Source organism: Sceloporus occidentalis, unplaced genomic scaffold, assembly GCF_023333645.1.
Source record: "Sceloporus occidentalis isolate IW3139 unplaced genomic scaffold, rSceOcc1.0.p SCAF_1, whole genome shotgun sequence".
Lineage (NCBI taxonomy): Eukaryota > Metazoa > Chordata > Lepidosauria > Squamata > Phrynosomatidae > Sceloporus > Sceloporus occidentalis.
In genome coordinates this window covers 158201946-158218499 of record NW_028316981.1, presented here as the reverse complement: position 1 = coordinate 158218499, position 16554 = coordinate 158201946, and the positions used below count along the sequence as shown (strand labels likewise).

The 16554-nt window shown below is 40.9% G+C and overlaps 1 protein-coding gene across 4 annotated transcripts in view; it reads left to right on the top strand.

Moving 5' to 3' along the window:
• Nucleotides 1-16554, top strand: part of LOC149322499 (disco-interacting protein 2 homolog B) — a 214186-nt gene that overhangs the window by 151118 nt on the left and 46514 nt on the right. For 3 of the 4 annotated variants that reach the window (XM_089478767.1, XM_089478758.1, XM_089478751.1), the window contains exons 4-6: nt 232-357; nt 10617-10829; nt 14314-14463. In XM_089478767.1, the coding sequence (XP_089334893.1) occupies nt 232-357; nt 10617-10829; nt 14314-14463 (489 nt within the window). The remainder of the gene's footprint in view (nt 1-231; nt 358-10616; nt 10830-14313; nt 14464-16554) is intronic. The other variant, XM_089478776.1, reaches the window with a different exon arrangement.

Genomic DNA, 16554 nt, shown 5'->3' with positions numbered 1-16554 from the left:
CCAGAAGATCAGAGCAAGTTGAGAGCTTTGGGGCAGTACAGCTTCAGTCAATTTTGACATATTTGCAACTGCCCAATAACTTACTTCTGAACTTTGCCAAATGGCTCAGTGCCCAGCATTTGTTGCATAGCTACAGAAGGATAACTCGGTCCAATGCAAGTGATTGTGGCTTCATGTCCTTTATTACAGAATTCTGATGAGCTTAATTGACTTTCTCTCTCACTTTCTCAGACATCCACACGGAGGCAGTGCAAGCAGCATTGGCGAAACACAAGGAGCAGAAGATGGCCTTGCCCATGCCAACGAAAAGACGATCCACATTTGTACAGTCTCCAGCTGATGCCTGCACCCCTCCAGGTTAGAGAGCAATTGGCATCTGCTTGACTTCCTTAGCGGGAGCTTAAATTTTCAATGATATTTTAGCTGTTGCCATTTTACAGCTAAGCCATTGTTTGGGAATTCTTTATTTTCTTTTTCTTTTTACAATTATTCTCCTACCACCTCAAACATATGCTTTAAGAAGACATGAAAACTGTTCACCTTCTATGAGTTTCTAAACTGAAAGATCCATTCTGTGTACTTATTTCCATTATTCTGACCCACAATTTATCTTAAGAGGAGTAGACTGTTGTATACAGGCACTGAGGATTAAAACACTTCTGACTTCAAGTTGTCAGTGCAAGAACTGGACTTGTTTTGAAAGTCAGGTCTGAATTCTAACCCTTAGAAAAACCAAAGCAGGGAGTCCCCTCTGAATGTGTGCAGAGTTTATTTTTCCTCTCCCTCTTTCTACAGTAAAGTCCATTGGATTTTTCAGGATTTTTCCTTGTGAGAATTAAGATTCTACAGCACACCTTGACATCCATCTTTTAAAAATTAACTTGGGTTTGTCATGACATGGCTATTATGGGCATTTCTATTAATAAAGAGATTGTTCTGAGATGTTGGTTTGTATGCTGAAATCACCAATTAACCAAGCTACTCAGAAGGCTGTGTTATAGATCCTGGTGTTTTTTCTAATGAGTAAATTTCCTTCTTTCTCAGGCTGCAGCAATGATGAAGTGACGTATGTTTGTGGCAATGCTAAAAATATAACCTCCAGATATGTTCTTCTCATTAAAGGAAAAAATGAAACCATACTGGATTTGATTTCCTTTCACTACAATGCCAAATTTGGATTGACCCTAGGGACAAGAAATCCTTCCTGTATTTAGTGTTCCTGTAGCTTTATAGATTACTAAATTTATGTGCAGTTGCTGGTGTAGGAAGGCAAGAGACAAATAAACTAGTGAAGGAACTCTGCAGCCATCACAACACTCCTTCTGTCCCCTACAAAATCAGAAGACTAAGCTAGCTCAACCTGGAAGTCAAGGAAGAAATATTGCCTGATTCCCCTCTAGTTGCTAAAGTCTAGCTTGTTAATGCAAGATGTGACTTCAGATCTTTTCCTTCCTTTGAGCATAACTGAGTGGTGAGATACAGGTGAATCATCTATTGGATAATATTTTTCAGGCACCAGTTCTAGAGCCCCTTTGGGCTTAAATTAATTGCTTTCACATGGACCACTATAACTGAAAAGTAGGTAGATTTGTAAAGGCAAAGATAGCATTTAGTGACAATTCACAGTGACATCCAGCTGTTAATTCTGTCTGTGGTGACAACCAGTAGTAGCCCAGCAGAGGAAAGTCTACTTAGGGCTTTTGCTCATCTTGGATGGCACTTGTCAACTAACCAGAGCAGAATAGTTGATTACTGGTAATCAAAGTGTTCACGACATGATTGCTTGTCACATGAGCAACGTGTTTTTAAAGCAAAAGTTGCATTTAGGTAGTGGAGATTCTTCTCCATTAAATTGAAGCCATGTACAAGTTTTTAGATGAGCTTCCCCTTCTCTTTAAATTTTACATTGTTACAAGTTTTTAAAGATTTTGTCATTAACCATTTCCACAATCTGTATCCTCTTAAATGTCATAAGAAAAAAAAAAACAAGATGGAAAAGGGTTATGTATGTTTTTAATTGTACAGTCTTTAATTGTACTGTTTTTTAATATTGGAAGCTGCTCTGAGTCCCAGTTCTGAGAAAAGGGTCGGGGGTGGTGATGATGATGATGATGATTGTTATAGACGAGTAATTCTGTCTTAAAAAAAAAAAGTACAGTGCGCCTGCATCATACATGGCTGCATTATACGCTGCTTTCAGCATACACTGAAAGCAGCACCAGAATAAGCAATGGCACACGCACCCATGGCACATGTGCACCACTGCGTCGCCGCAAGCATGAGCCCCATTACTTCTAATGGGTCTCAAGCATATGCGGAATTTCTGTTATGTGGGGTGTGTGTGTGTGTCCGGAATGGAACAAAAAGAAAGGGACCACTGTAACGATTTCCTACTTGGCTGTGAACTGCATTTAGTTTTCCAGCTTTTTGTTATGTTTAATGCTGCATTTAGCACTAAGATGTATGTGCTGTGATATCTTTGTTTAATATCGGTAAGCATATTAATTTGGTTTATCCTCTGGCAGTGCCGTCACTAGAGTTGGTGTTATGGTAACTTATGATATCACCCCCTTCCATTGACCTCCTCCCATATCACACCATACAAAATCCCTAGTAATGTTTTTTGTACTAATGTTACTCGTAAATCATAATACCCATATATCACGAATGTAATGTGAATTAAAAACCAGCCAAATTGAAATTCTACCTTTAAATTATAGTATCTTATATAAATTTACATGTGTGTAGTTTCATGTGCTTAAAGTGAAAATTTGGTAAGATGTGGCGTTTTTAAAGAAAATTTTAAAATAATTTTTATTTTTATTTTTAATTTTTTTTAAAAAAACGTGAACACGGAAAATTACAAAATATTAAAACATGAGGCCTCTCCTTTCTCCTCTCATCAAGGCTTGCCCCACTCAGACCATCTTTTCTGTTGAGCTCCAGCATTTTCAAGGGACGCAGGTGAATGCCACAGACAGTTTCTGCCAAAAGATGTTTGAGGATCAGTGATGTCACACACCCATTAGGGCATCACCTGGTGTGGTCCACTCCCCTGCCCCCCTAGTGATGCCCCTGTCCTTCACTGTATTTAGAGAGATGTGTTGCCATAAGTAATACATTCCTGCAACTTTCTCAGTGCACATCTGTACCTGAGGATATAGCCTATCGTCCCATGGGAGCTATTGCCACAGTAAACCCATCAGGCTCTAAAATGCAGCTCCATGGTTTGTGTAATAAATCTGTTTGCATTGTGTACAGCAGTGTTAATGCCAGTATTTACTGTGGCAAAATATGAAAAATAGATAATAAATATTCATCAGCATGTACCTAAAACATCTGGTTTTTTTAAGATATGCATTAACAAGGACTTAAAGAGTTATGTAGATTTGTGTGTGATGTTCATGCTTTATGTATTTGATGCAGAGTACATGATGGTGGGTCCACAGAAGATACACATATATAAAGTGTGGAATTGCCCTTAGGAGACAGAGCACTTGGTCCTTTTGTCGCTACTCATTGTTCTGGCCTATTGCCTGTGGTGCCCCTTGCCTTCAAATCCTCTCCTCTGTGTGAATTCAGAATGAGCTAGTATTCCATTTTGGTCTGGTGGAGTAACATCCTCCATTAAAACCCCATATGTTTTGGATATAGATATTCCTATACATGTTAAATACCTTACAACAACAACACGACAAGCCTCAGTGAGAGTGGTTGATGAACCTTAATGTTGTCTCTTTCTTTAGAACAAAAGTAAAAGGCAGCATATTGGGGCTGGGGGGGATGGGCAATGTTTACAGCATTTAGCACAGTTTGAGGGTTTCCAAGTTCCTCGGTGTGTGACCTAATTGTATAGACATTCAGATTCTTCCAGAGGGTCGAATTACTGTCATCTCATTTCTCTATGTGAGGCTGAATTCATTCCCTAATGTCATGAGGTTATATTACTTCACCGCCTCCATTTGTAGGGGTCCTTTGTGTGCTTAGATATTACTCAGTCATGTGGACTAGGCCATCAGCAAACAGCCATATGCACAATAAGGATAGAAATCCACAGAACATTTTTCCCATCTCTTAATTTCTCTCCCCCTCTCCCTCCGCTATGCATGTATGTAGCGAAGTTTACATTTTCTTTAGAATAATGCAGCCTGCAGCACAAACAATAAAAAGTCAGGACAGTGGTGATTCCCAGAGACCAACCTGAATGAGATAACAGGATCCTTTGGTTTGTGCCCTCTTCCTGTGTCTATTTGGCCTCTTTCTCAGTCATGGAGATGAGAACCTTTGGATTTAAACTAGCCACATTTCTCTGTGATGTCTGAATTCAGGGGACTGGGAACTCAGGTATGACTAATGAAAACAAGAGAGACTCAAACCATAGTTTTAGATCTAAGGTTATTTTGCTACCATTCTTAAATAAACTATACTTCTCCAAGTTCATACACCACAGGGAACTGTGGTTGATTTAAAATCAAATGGATCAATTCCTTGTGGCTTTGAGAATGGAGAAGGAAGAGCACGCAAGCTTGCTACAGTTCATTCCCCTAGTGGAAAACAATAGGAGCCCATCATGTCTGATTCAAGACACTGAGAATAATTGATCTTGATCTTTTCAGTCCCAACTGGATGTGTAATTTGTGTTGGTTGTGGGCTGGACACACGGGTTTATATGACTGTTCAGAAATAAAGCTTTCTTTGATGAAGAACTTTAAAAGACTACTGCAGAACCTTAAAAACAATTTCTGCAATTATCAATTGTGCAAACATCAGTATGTGGTTCACAGGGGCTTCTTTTGATCTTCTTTGCCAGAACAGATGCATTTATTTTTTTTACCACTGATACTAAGATTTAAATCCTACCTTTTCTTCAATAAGCTCAAGGCAACATACATGGCTCTCCTCCTCCCTACCTGAGATAGGATGTCCAAGTGAGAGAAAGAAACTGCCCCAAGATGAGTCTGTGAGTTTCATGGTCAATTGAGGTCTAGATCACAGATCTTTTATATTCTAACCGGATGCCTTAACTGCTGTAACACAGAGATAGCTGGTAATGAACAAGCTGCATTGCTTTAATGAATCCCTTACACTCATTGCCATTCTCCCAAAGTTGGCCATCATGGTGCAGAATCAAATTAAGAGCTTAGCACTGATTGTTTGTCCCAGCTCTGGTTGACCCATTGATTCAATAGATTTTACGTAAGTATTGAGTTCCTGAGTTTGCATTGAGTCAGTGGGCCTACTTCAATTGGGATTAATAGTTGGATTTAGACCAGACTCTGCAAGAATGTCTTCAATATTCCAGACAGGAATAGAAGCACAAACTGAGTCAGAAGGGTTGCAGCTATAGAAGATGATTTTTAAAACAACCTATGAGCTGTAGTGATATGGTATTTATAACAGGGAATTTGAGTATGCAAAAGGACCATGTAGCACCTTTGAGACTAACTGAGCAAAAGAAAAGAAATTGTAGTATAAGTTTTCATAGACTTGGTCTACTTCCACAGATGCTTTTGAATTTGAGAATCACTTTTGGTACTGAATCATTTATTTCATGCAAATGATAGTCTAGAGTAGGATTAAGATGTTAGTAAAAGGTCTTAGAAATCAGCTTGATGAGTGTAGATACATTCCTTATTTAGTTATCATATAGTTATAGTCCCTACAGTAACTTGGATTTATCTTTCCATGTTTTGCCCACAGCACTAGGAGTGCTGATCAGATATGGAATGATCCCCACCCAGTGATTTGAATGCTTTGGAGCCTACTAAAAATCATTTAGTGCAGGATGCTCTTAATGAGTCAAGTATCTTCCTAACCATTTATTGGTTTGGTCTTGTCTAGCTTGATAACTTTTTTTTTTAAGAGAGATGCATTTTTATGTCCAGCAATATATTCTCTTTGCCAGCCCTATGTTCCCTCTGTAGCACTAACTGTTTCAAGTTTTAATTATTTATATGGCCTCTTTTTTTAGTAACTGGGTTATATAATCCTGCAAAAGATGCATATACTGTAGAATTAACTTTGCAAAGGCTTTTTAGCTGCCTTGGAGCTTAAGATCTATAACTTCACTTTTGCATAGTGAAAAATATCAAGCATTTATTCTTGATGGTTGCATTAATTGTGGTGTTCCATTTAAGCACCCATCCATCCGTCTCCCCCCCCCCCCCATCTTTTCTGTGAGAGATGGTCTGGACAAATCTGGGTCACATGACTGGAAAATGTCTATTAAATGCCTGTCAAGAAGTCAAATGAGAGCACAAAGCATTTTTTATTTGTGTCTCACCAGCTGAGTGGTGAACAGAGGTGGTTTTAACATGCTAGAAGATAAATGTGCTCCCAAAATCAAGAATACCTCCTCTGCATGCAGTTCTTACATGTTAGCAAAGAAGGGAGTGATCCTACGTTTTTTTGTTGCCCCCGTTAATCAGTTTTTCTGCCACCTCAATATATCAGCTCACATACAGTCCAGTTTGCTAGGACATTGGTTTTTAGTGTCAGAACTGAGAACTAAGATGCATTTGGGCTAGTACTGTATATCCTGGTTCATCACCTGAAGGTGCATGTCATATTAGTGAGGTGAACTGGTTTAAATCCTGGAGGCTTAGGTTCAGATTCTGACTCAGCTATCTTTCACAGTGGGTTACCTTGGGTTGTTCCTTGTTCATCAACTAAATGTAGGGCTGGTACAGACTGGCACAATACGCCAGCTTCCTGGGGGCATGGGTTATGGACGATGCATGCCCCCACGCTGCCCCAAAGCCGGCATCATGCTGCCTGCCCAACCAGATGGCAGGCAGCATTGCTGTGCTCTGGCAACACAGTGTTCATACGCCACAGGAGTTCAGAAAAGGCTCTGCTGCAGCGGAAAAGCCACTCTTTTTCTGTTGCAAAAAGGAGTGGCATTTTGCTGCCCCTTTTCGTGCCAGAAAAAAGCCGAAGTGGGGCTGCGACATGTAGTTGTCGCTGCACCCACCTGGCTCTTTCAGGGGGTGTCACACTGCCCCTTTGGGCTGGTCTGTTTTGGCCCTTACTTACATTTGGTTAAAAGGAGCTACCTTGCTATGTCCATTGCCCTAAACACAGGAGGAAAACACATGGTTCATTTCTGATAGTGTTATTTGGCTTCAGCTCCTCAGCTTAAGTTCAGCTGCATTGTGAGCATTCAGCAATGACTCCCTGCTGTTACTGGGGAGGGGGACAGTAGCGGTCAGAAGGGTGCAATCAGACTTCTCCTTTCCCATGATGGTGGAAGTCTCCTCATGAGGAAGCCTCCACTGTGGCAAGCTGGCAAAGGGGCACTCAGCCATCTCCTTTGCCATAGTGGCAAAGGTATCCTTGTGAGATTACCACCCCCGCAGCAAGCCAAGAGACCGGGTGTCATCTGTTATGGGCAACACACACCCCTAGTGATGATGGATGTTTAGAGATGATGGATGGCAGGGAACAATAAGGGCCTACTCTCTGGCAGTCCCTTCCCTGTTCCCATCTGACCAACTTGCCAGTGAAAAAGGACATATATCACTTCAGCTGTGTGCTTGTAGGTAATGGAAGGCAAAATGAAACTGAAACAAATTCCCAAGTAGCAATAACCCATGGGGTACATACAGTCCTTTCCCTTGAATTCAGTTGCATGAATTGCATTTTTGAGCTTTAAAAAAACACTATGTGTTTCCTGTGGTCCCTGTTTTAGCACCAAAAATGTGTTTTATAGTTGTTTTGATGGTCGAAGAGTGTATGTGGTCTATGGTGGGATCTGGGATGAGTGGGCTGAAATTGGCTTTCAAATTCACCCTGCTTCCGCCCAGCAAATGCTCCTGCAAAGAATTGGTGCCTAGCACATGTTTAATTCAGGGATCAATACCAGTTTATAACACGCATCCCACTTGCAAAAGTGGAAAGCCCATGCTAAGGGGTTGAAGAGGATAGGGAACAAGGTCATTCTTCCACCTGTTTTGGTAGCTCATTGCAGGAGACAGAGGAAGAAAGGTGAAGGAGAGCCAGCCTGTGTTCATACTGCACTTAAGACACAGGATGAGAAAATAAAAATGTTTATCTCTGTCCTGCCATTTCCTTCCTTCCAATAGTGTCGCATGAGGTTTACATGAAAACAATCAGGTAGTCTTCTTTTCCTTGTGATAACTAACTGCCTAATCTGAAGAGATTAATGAATATTTCTTCTACTTTAAAGAGCATGACTTGGAAAATTCATTAAGTTCAATTATGTCTCATCACTCTCTCTCTCTAGTACATATCCTGTCCTCAAAGACTCATTGGAGATGCCTGCAGATTTGTGTACATTCTTTCTCCAGCTGCTAAAACAGCAGGATGAGCTTCTATCTAATGCACCTTTTGACTATTTACAAGTAAGAAAAATCTTCATGGAGACGAATGGGCACTCCTTGCTTGACAGCCGAACAACACAAGTACAGCACGCCTGCGTTATACGTGGGCGCGCTATACATGGCTTTTCTTGGGAATCTTGATAGGGCAACTGCTTTCCCACAGTGACTGTCCAGAACTTGTTAAAAATGAATATTTACATGGGAATTCTGGCAGTCCCATTTAGATTACTGTAGTTTGAGATGGACCCACTTTATTTTTCAGACTCCTATAGGCTTCATCTGTCAATTTTAAAAAAATGTTAATTTTTAGTTGCAGGGAAAGCCCCCTCAAAAGATTCCTCCTTTTGGTGCAGTTTTTCATTTTGGAATCAATATCTTTCAGCAGTGGAGAGGTCCGGGGTGTCCAGGGGCCTAACTGGGATCCTTGATGGATCACTTATGAGCTGCAGAATTCCAACCCTGTTATAGATGGCAAAGTATCTTGAATTATCAGACCTATTCAAAATTCTCTGTCAGTGTTTTTGCAGCCATGCTGCTGTTTCAAGAAATGCCCAGCCTTTTGATTGACTTTGGGACGGAGGGTGTGACTTTTCATACAGAAGGTCAACATTCAGCCCCCCCCCCCCTTCTTGGTCAGGAAGGAAGGAAAAAGCCCCCTTGTGCTGCTGATGAAAATCAGAACAAACAGTGCTGAGTTCAGATGGATGAGTTGTGATCATCTACTGAAGAGCTATGGACCCAATAGTATATTTGCCAAAGGCTCCTGTATTCAAAGGTCGCTGCAAAACTATTGATGGTTGGAGGAAGGTTTATTTTTCATGCTCAGGTGCTGACAGATCACTTTAAACTTTTTGATATGATTGTGTTACCCAACCTTTGCTTTTCTAATCTTTGCATTTTAAAAAATATAATAGTTATGTTTCCTGTTAAATATCTGTGTATTCAAACAAATTTTCTTGCTTCTTGATGTGGGAAGAAGCAGACAGCATCACCCATTTCTCCCTTTATTCCCTATGGATTTGTGATGTTGCAGAGTGTGAAAGAGATCATAAAAGCTGTTTTTGGCATTGCTGTGAGATAGTTGTATCTGGCTAAGTTGTTGCTTCCCCATCTGTGCTGAGGGGAGCAGGAACCAGTGACACCCATTTTATTTAAAAACTATTTTTGTTTTCACATGGGGCAGTACAGTGATGCTGACTATGGATCAAATGACTGCCACCTTAACAGTCTGTGTCCATATGTATCCCAGTTCTGTGATATCATGGAAATCAGTAGTGTGCTGAGAATGAATTATTTACAAATAAATGTTAACAAAATTAAAATGATTTAACTTTTATCATAACTTTAATCTTGGTGTTCCCCAGATTTGACAAATAGATTAATGGATATTCCTTGCTTGGTTTTGTCTTGTTCCAAGTTCAAGACAAATTGCATACTTTCTGCAGGTATTGCATACTACAGGTAATTGAATACTACAGTTGTAGGTGACTTTATCATGCCCAGAGCACTAAAAAGTTAAAAGACAAGTCAAGTAGTGTTTACATACAAACATACATACATATGTGCATAAACACACGGGCATGGGTCTATATACGTGAAATTGCTTGATATCAGCAGTACTGTGGATAGTTGAAGATTTCTTGCAGTCACTCCTTATTTGTGACATTCACAGTCCCCAATAAGGCCAGGAGTCTGTTCTGCTGGTGCTGATTTCCTCTGTACAGGGGAGGGTGATGCAGGAGGTGGGGGGAAGGAGGGGAGAATTGTGATAAAGAGTATACACACACGACAGCCTCGGTCACTGTAAAGAAGAAGTTATCTTTTTATCTGTGTCCTCCTGCAAAGCATTGATTGCAGAACATAGACCATTTCTCATAACACTGATTCCCAACACTCTCTTTGGAGGTGGGTTAATTCTAACGTTTTCCATTTCAGAATTGCTGGTGACTGAGGAAAACTGCAGCCAGGTTCCATAGCATGCAAAAAGCAGGGTTGTGACCTCACAAGGGCATTCCTAACTGCAAGGAGTGGGTGGTGGGTGGATCACTGTCTCCCTGGGTTCTGACTCTTCTTGCCGGCTTTTCCTTTGAATGCTGGGAAAAGCTGGTTCAGGTTGGGGGTGGGGACAGGTTCTTGCTTCTACATTTCCTTCCATATTGAGCCCATGTTTGAACACACTCTGCCTTGGGTGGTACGGAGCCTTTGCCAGTGTTTCCTTGGTTGCATAGAGAGCATGTTAAGTGCTGTGTGCTTCCCTTTTCTGATCCCACACAGACACGTCTTCTGCGTCCGAAGATGAAGGGTCGCTCAGGCGCCAGGCTGCTCTATCTGCTGCATTGCATCAGAGCTTACAGAATGCTGAGTCATGGATCAACCGATCTATTCAGGGGTCATCCACATCTTCATCAGCATCTTCTACACTATCCCATGGAGAAGGCAAAGGGACCAGTGGGTCACTAGCTGATGTATTTGCCAATACTCGAATAGGTAGGAGCTGTGGGTGGGGTGGAAAGAAAAACTAAAAGTGCTGCAACTCATTGTCTTTCTTTCTCCCAGTAAAACATTTAGAAAACTGCCAATATCAAAGGCCAAATTATTTTCAAACATTGCTCACTTTAAGTAGATATTGACCAATGGTGAGTATAGTCCAAAAACTTGGAGGCATACACCTAGGAGAAAGAAAGCCCTTTGGTACACACATAGACAGAGGAAGAAAGAATAGAGTGAGAATTGTAAGGACATAATTGCCATGAGAGATGTGCACAGTAGCCTGGCACTTATCTTCATGCCTATTGTTGTTGCTTATGCTTGTAGTTGCTATTTCCCCTAGGAGATTTCACCCTGAGTGAGCGGAAGCAAAAATTGCTGTAGCCTGCCTGTCCTGTGCCACAGGTGTATGACTAACCATTTAGAAAGATTGCCCAGCTTCTTTAAGTTGATATCTAACAAAAGCTATAATGAACTTTTGCAGCCTTCTAAATAATTGCCTAACTAGCAAAAGCTGGAGGAGAAAGAACCAGCTTTAGAAAACCTTACTACCTTGTTACCTGGAAGAGATCACACTCTTCTTATATTACACAATGAGCCAAATCCCCTTTTTAGAAGTCCTCCTGACAAGTATACCAAGAATTCCCATTCTCCTGCCTCCTCCCTGGTAAAATGTCATATAGCTTTTTCAAGGCCTGAACCATTTTCCCAGCCCAGTATGTATTTTTTGGGGAATTTAAAGATCTGGATACCCCCACACTCAGTTTTTTTGATGCTCTGAGGTGCTCCCTGCTGCTGGTGCTGCGGTATGGATTGACTTATTTATTTGGTAGGATTTGTTTGGCTCCATTGTATGTGTTTTCTTGTGTAATGTGCTCCAAAGGATACAGCTGCATCCCAAGGGGATAGCTGTGTCTCTATGTGCTCTCCCTGCTTTGGCTTAATTGGTTTGAGGCAAGCAGTGTGTAGATGTTTGGTGTCTCTTAACTGCTTCTTTTTCTTTCTTTTAACCTGTATGTTGCTGGTGTCTTTGTCTTTTATTGGGATGCAACTTACTTTCTAAAATGGAAAACTTGGGAGACTTACCTATTTAAAATTCTATCAGCATACATAATGCTTTCTCCAAACAAAGACATTCTCGTTAAAGCAGTGGTGAAACATGCTCTCAAATTAGAACTGCCAGTGATTCAGTTGCTGGGCAGCTAACGTCAAATTGATGCTATAAAATGCCTCTCTTTCTTGTATGTAAAGCCTTGGGAATATTAAGTACAGTTAAATTAAAAGCAATGTTTTCAATCTTAGAATAGCATTTTCAGCAAAGAGACAAAGATAGACTGTACAACTTACATTATACAGACTAAAGGGGTCCTCTAAATTTTTTAGGGTATTTGCACATTTTAAATATGTAGCCATGGACAGACTCAGAAAAGTACATCTGAACTGTATTTATCTAAACTGGATGAGCACAAGGCAAGAAGGCACTTGAATGGAGTGAAGGGCTAAAACAGCCACTTAGTAACCATGTTGTCAGCATTCATTACCAAGGTTCCCAAGCTAGCTTTGAGGTAGGGACAGCCCCTAGACCTTTTTTGAGGGCTTGCTTTCACACCACCACCAGGTGGCCATGTGAAAAAACCCTCTACTTTCATTGACTTTCACTTTATCAAAGTTGCCATGTGCTTTCAACCACTGTGATCCAAATTCAGTATGGATTGATTAAGACTGAATTCAGTGAGTGGCAGTCAGAAATACAGTAACTGCATCACCACAGGCTAACCTGATCAGAGCTTGGCATTTACTGAGGCTTTTGCTGTGGCTTCTGCACAATAAGCAAGAGCAGGCCCTTAGACAAAATTCAGGTATTTGATAACACTGGTCAGGCAAACCCTCTGGACTTAGACTGGAGAGATTGTTTCTTTGGAGATGTACAATAGTGGAAATCCTGCCCTGCTGTTTTGAACAGAGGCTTTCTGTTTTGTACATTTCACTGCCCATCATGACAAGCTGTGGTACGGTTTCTTTAAATCTGGCTTGCTGTAATGTGCTTACCCGCCTCTGCCAACAAGATGAGGCAGCAAGGAAGCAAGTTAGAGACAAGTCACAGACCACAATCTGATCCATGTTTTGTTGTTAGCTTTTGAATTCTGGTTCATTTAAGCCATGGTTTGTAGTTCCCCAGCTGCCTGCCTTGAAACAGGAACTGGGAAAAAAATGGCAGGAAAGACTGCAGAAAAGGGGAAGATAAGCCAATGTGTGTTTGGTCGTCTACCAACAAACCATGATTGACACAAACCATGGGTCATTGTGACATTTGATCATGCCCATTGTCTGTCTATTGGAGACTACACCATCCTTAAACTTCTTATTTAAATTAAAGTACATGTCTAAGTTCAGAAGCTGTTAACCACTTCAGATTTAAAAAGTTAGGGAACTGCTCAGACTGATACTTTCATAAATACTCTTTTCTTCTGAATGGTTTTACATTTACACAGTACTGACATTGGTGTGCTTAAAACTCACTGATCATATGTTTAAGCTTTTGACTGATGTGTCTTCTGTATGTATATGAATGTAAGTGAACTTGTATGCTGAGTTTTTCCACATCCGTGCTGTTAACAGCATGGGCTGCCTGTGGAAATAGAATATTTGACTTCCAATTGTTAGAGAATCATATATGCTCCATCACACCCTGCCTCTAAAATGCTTTCTTCCAGTAACCTTAACTCTGTTAAGGTTATATTACTTAATAACTCAAGTGTGTATGTATTCATCCATACCAGGAAAATTATGAGCCTCCCAACAGCTTATCCAGAAATTCACAATTTAAGTTCATGAGAGGACAAAGAATGTTACATATGCAGTATCTGATTAAAACCTTGGAGAAGCTTTACAGTAGGTTGGAATAGTTATTTCACCTATCTATCAGAGTTCTTCTCTTTCTGCTGTGATATGGAAACATATTCAAAATCTGGAAGTCTGCAAAAGGGACAAGGAAGGGGCCTTGTTGGTTTACTGCATTATTTTGTCCTGTCAGGATAACAGATGAAAAGAATTTCCTGACACCAAATACAGCAGTAGTTATTTTATTTTTTTATAATATTTTTCAAGGTTAAAAGAACAAAACAGTTATATTTTTATCCTTTGAGTAGAAGGAGATATGGACCATAATAGTGGTGTAGAGGGCCACTTCACCTCTCCTTTCCTTGGGATTTACAGTGAGCATTCCAAATCCAGATGAATTAATCTAGATAACCTTTGGTCAGAACAGGAATGGGATTTGTCACATGGCTCTGCCATGGAACTGGAAGTCAAGAATCAATCCCATTATACGGTACCTTCCTTCTCTCTGTTAATGCTATCTATGCCAAGATGATTGACGAAAAATAGATGTCTTTGTATGAGAGCAGAATGCTTATAATAATTGCATTTTAGGCCATCTGAAGCAAGAAATAACCTGAATCTCATCCCCCCCCCCTCTTTCCAGAAAATTTTTCAGTTCCCCCAGATGTTACTGCAACTACCTCCACACCTGCTTCCTCCACACGCCCATCTGCTATTGATCTTCCTCCATCGGGAATAGTGAAGGGCATGCACAAAGCATCCAACCGGTCCAGCCTTATGGACACAGCTGATGGTATATCTTCATATCCACACTATAGGAAGGAACCCAATAGAGCATAGCAGTAATGTGGTTTATATGCAAAACATTGCAAGATTCATATTATCTATTGTGAATGTCTGCCATTACAGCAATTAGCAGGCAACTGTCTTTCACAGAAAACACCCTTTCTTGTTTACCTTTTTGTGAAATTGTGACTAATGAGGCCAAAGGCTAAGGTTGGGCAATGGAATTTTGTAAAAGGGCATCTAATTATGTTTCCCCTGGTGGGATGAAAGCCTGTACATCTAGTGTACTATTGATTGCTTGTAGACAGAAATAATTGGTTGTACCTCTGTAATCAGTAAAGTAAGAAGCTGAGTCAGGGCCAGGAAAGTTGCACTGCTCTCCGTTTTTCCAGTAACCATAGACTACCTCCACTGCCACACCAGACCTTTGCCTCCTGATGGATGAATAGGAAGTTGCTTCTTGTAGTTTTGTCCTGTCACTTGTGTTGTGTTATCCCACCCAGGCCTCCCCTTCTTTCCTGCTGCCCTGTTTCCTGCTGCTTCTCTGCTTTGCCTCCATGAAAAACATGGATTGCAAAGACTGTTCCATCCTGAAGAGCGAAAGGCAGCCTCCCTGAAACAAGCACATGGTCCTAGTGACATGGGTCCCCATGGTTTTTTTATGCAGATCTTACTAAGGAATGATTGGCCCAAATACCCATAAAGCATCAGATCCCATCTGATCTTGGAAGTTAAGTGGGGTCAGCCCTGGCCAGTACTTGGATGGGAGACCACCAACGAGTAACAGGTGTTGTAGGCTGTATTTCAGAAGAAGGAACTGGCAAAACCACCAGTTCCCCCAGATGTTGAGAATTCCTTGCCTAAGAAAACTCTAGGAAATTCATAAGTTGACAGGTGACTTAAAGGCACATGCACACACATGGGATGTTAAATGTCTGTGAAGCACTGGATTTTATAGGCAATGTGTACCTTACATTTTTTGGACACGAGTCTCTACCTGCTTCCATATTTGATAGGTAGAGGCCACCCTCTTTGCTGTTATTTAATCACAGTATTTTCAGGCTCCGTAATGTATATAACATGAGCTTCTTGGTTGTATAGTGTCAGATGGCAGAACAAGAAGCACAGAATATCTTTTTCTAGCAGCTGTCCTCCCACAAGTTGCCTTTGTTTGCCCTGTGAGATCTATGCTTGCCATAGCACCACCCTAGTCGCTTTCCCTTATTGCTGTTTTTAGAAAGTGTGAATTCTTCAGCTAAGTTATGCACATCTTGCTGCCAAACTGGCTTAGACCAACTGTTACTACTTAGCTGGAAATTTGCATTAACCATTTTGGTTGGTGAATTTTGATTTTGATTTTTGTTTTTACGCAGAATTTAGAGGGACTCTGCAGCTGAGTTACCCTGAGATTTGATTTTAAAAGCTAGTGTTTGGAAGCAGGGAGACTGTTGACATTGCCTGTTTTTTGAGCTATATTTCCATCCCTGGAGAAGAGACTTCTGTCTCATTTGTTGTTAGCACTGTTTTCAGTGTATGTGTGTTTTTTAAAAAACTCAAACTTGGATAATGTACTAAGCACAGATCTTTTCACTTTTAAAATGCCTGCTGTGCTAGAATTTGCCTGTACACAGGAGGAAAAGCACCCAGCTGTGGTGACTGTAAGTCTTTGCTGCTAAAATAACCTTGAGGATGAACTGCTTAGCTTGAGTCTGTAAGAGTTCGCCTAGCACCCTCTGGTGGTCAACTGTACAAGAGTGCTGGAAAGAGGGTCCTAAGCAAGCCTGCATAATTTGTAACCACCTAAGCCAGTAAAAGCACCTGATCCTGTCAGATCTTGGAAGCAGGGTCAACCTGGTTAGTACTTGGACAAGAGACATCCAATAAATATTGGGTGCTGTAAGCTATATATGCTGTGTGTAAGCTGTATACGCAGTGGCTCAGCAGTTAAGACACTAACTCTGATGATGGCAAGATGGGCAGTTCAAGGTCCAAGTGCCGCATGATGGAGTGAGCTCCTGTCACTAGTCCCAGCTTCTGCCAACCCAGCAATTCAAAAGTATGTACAAATGCAAGTAGATAAATAGGCAACACTTCGGTG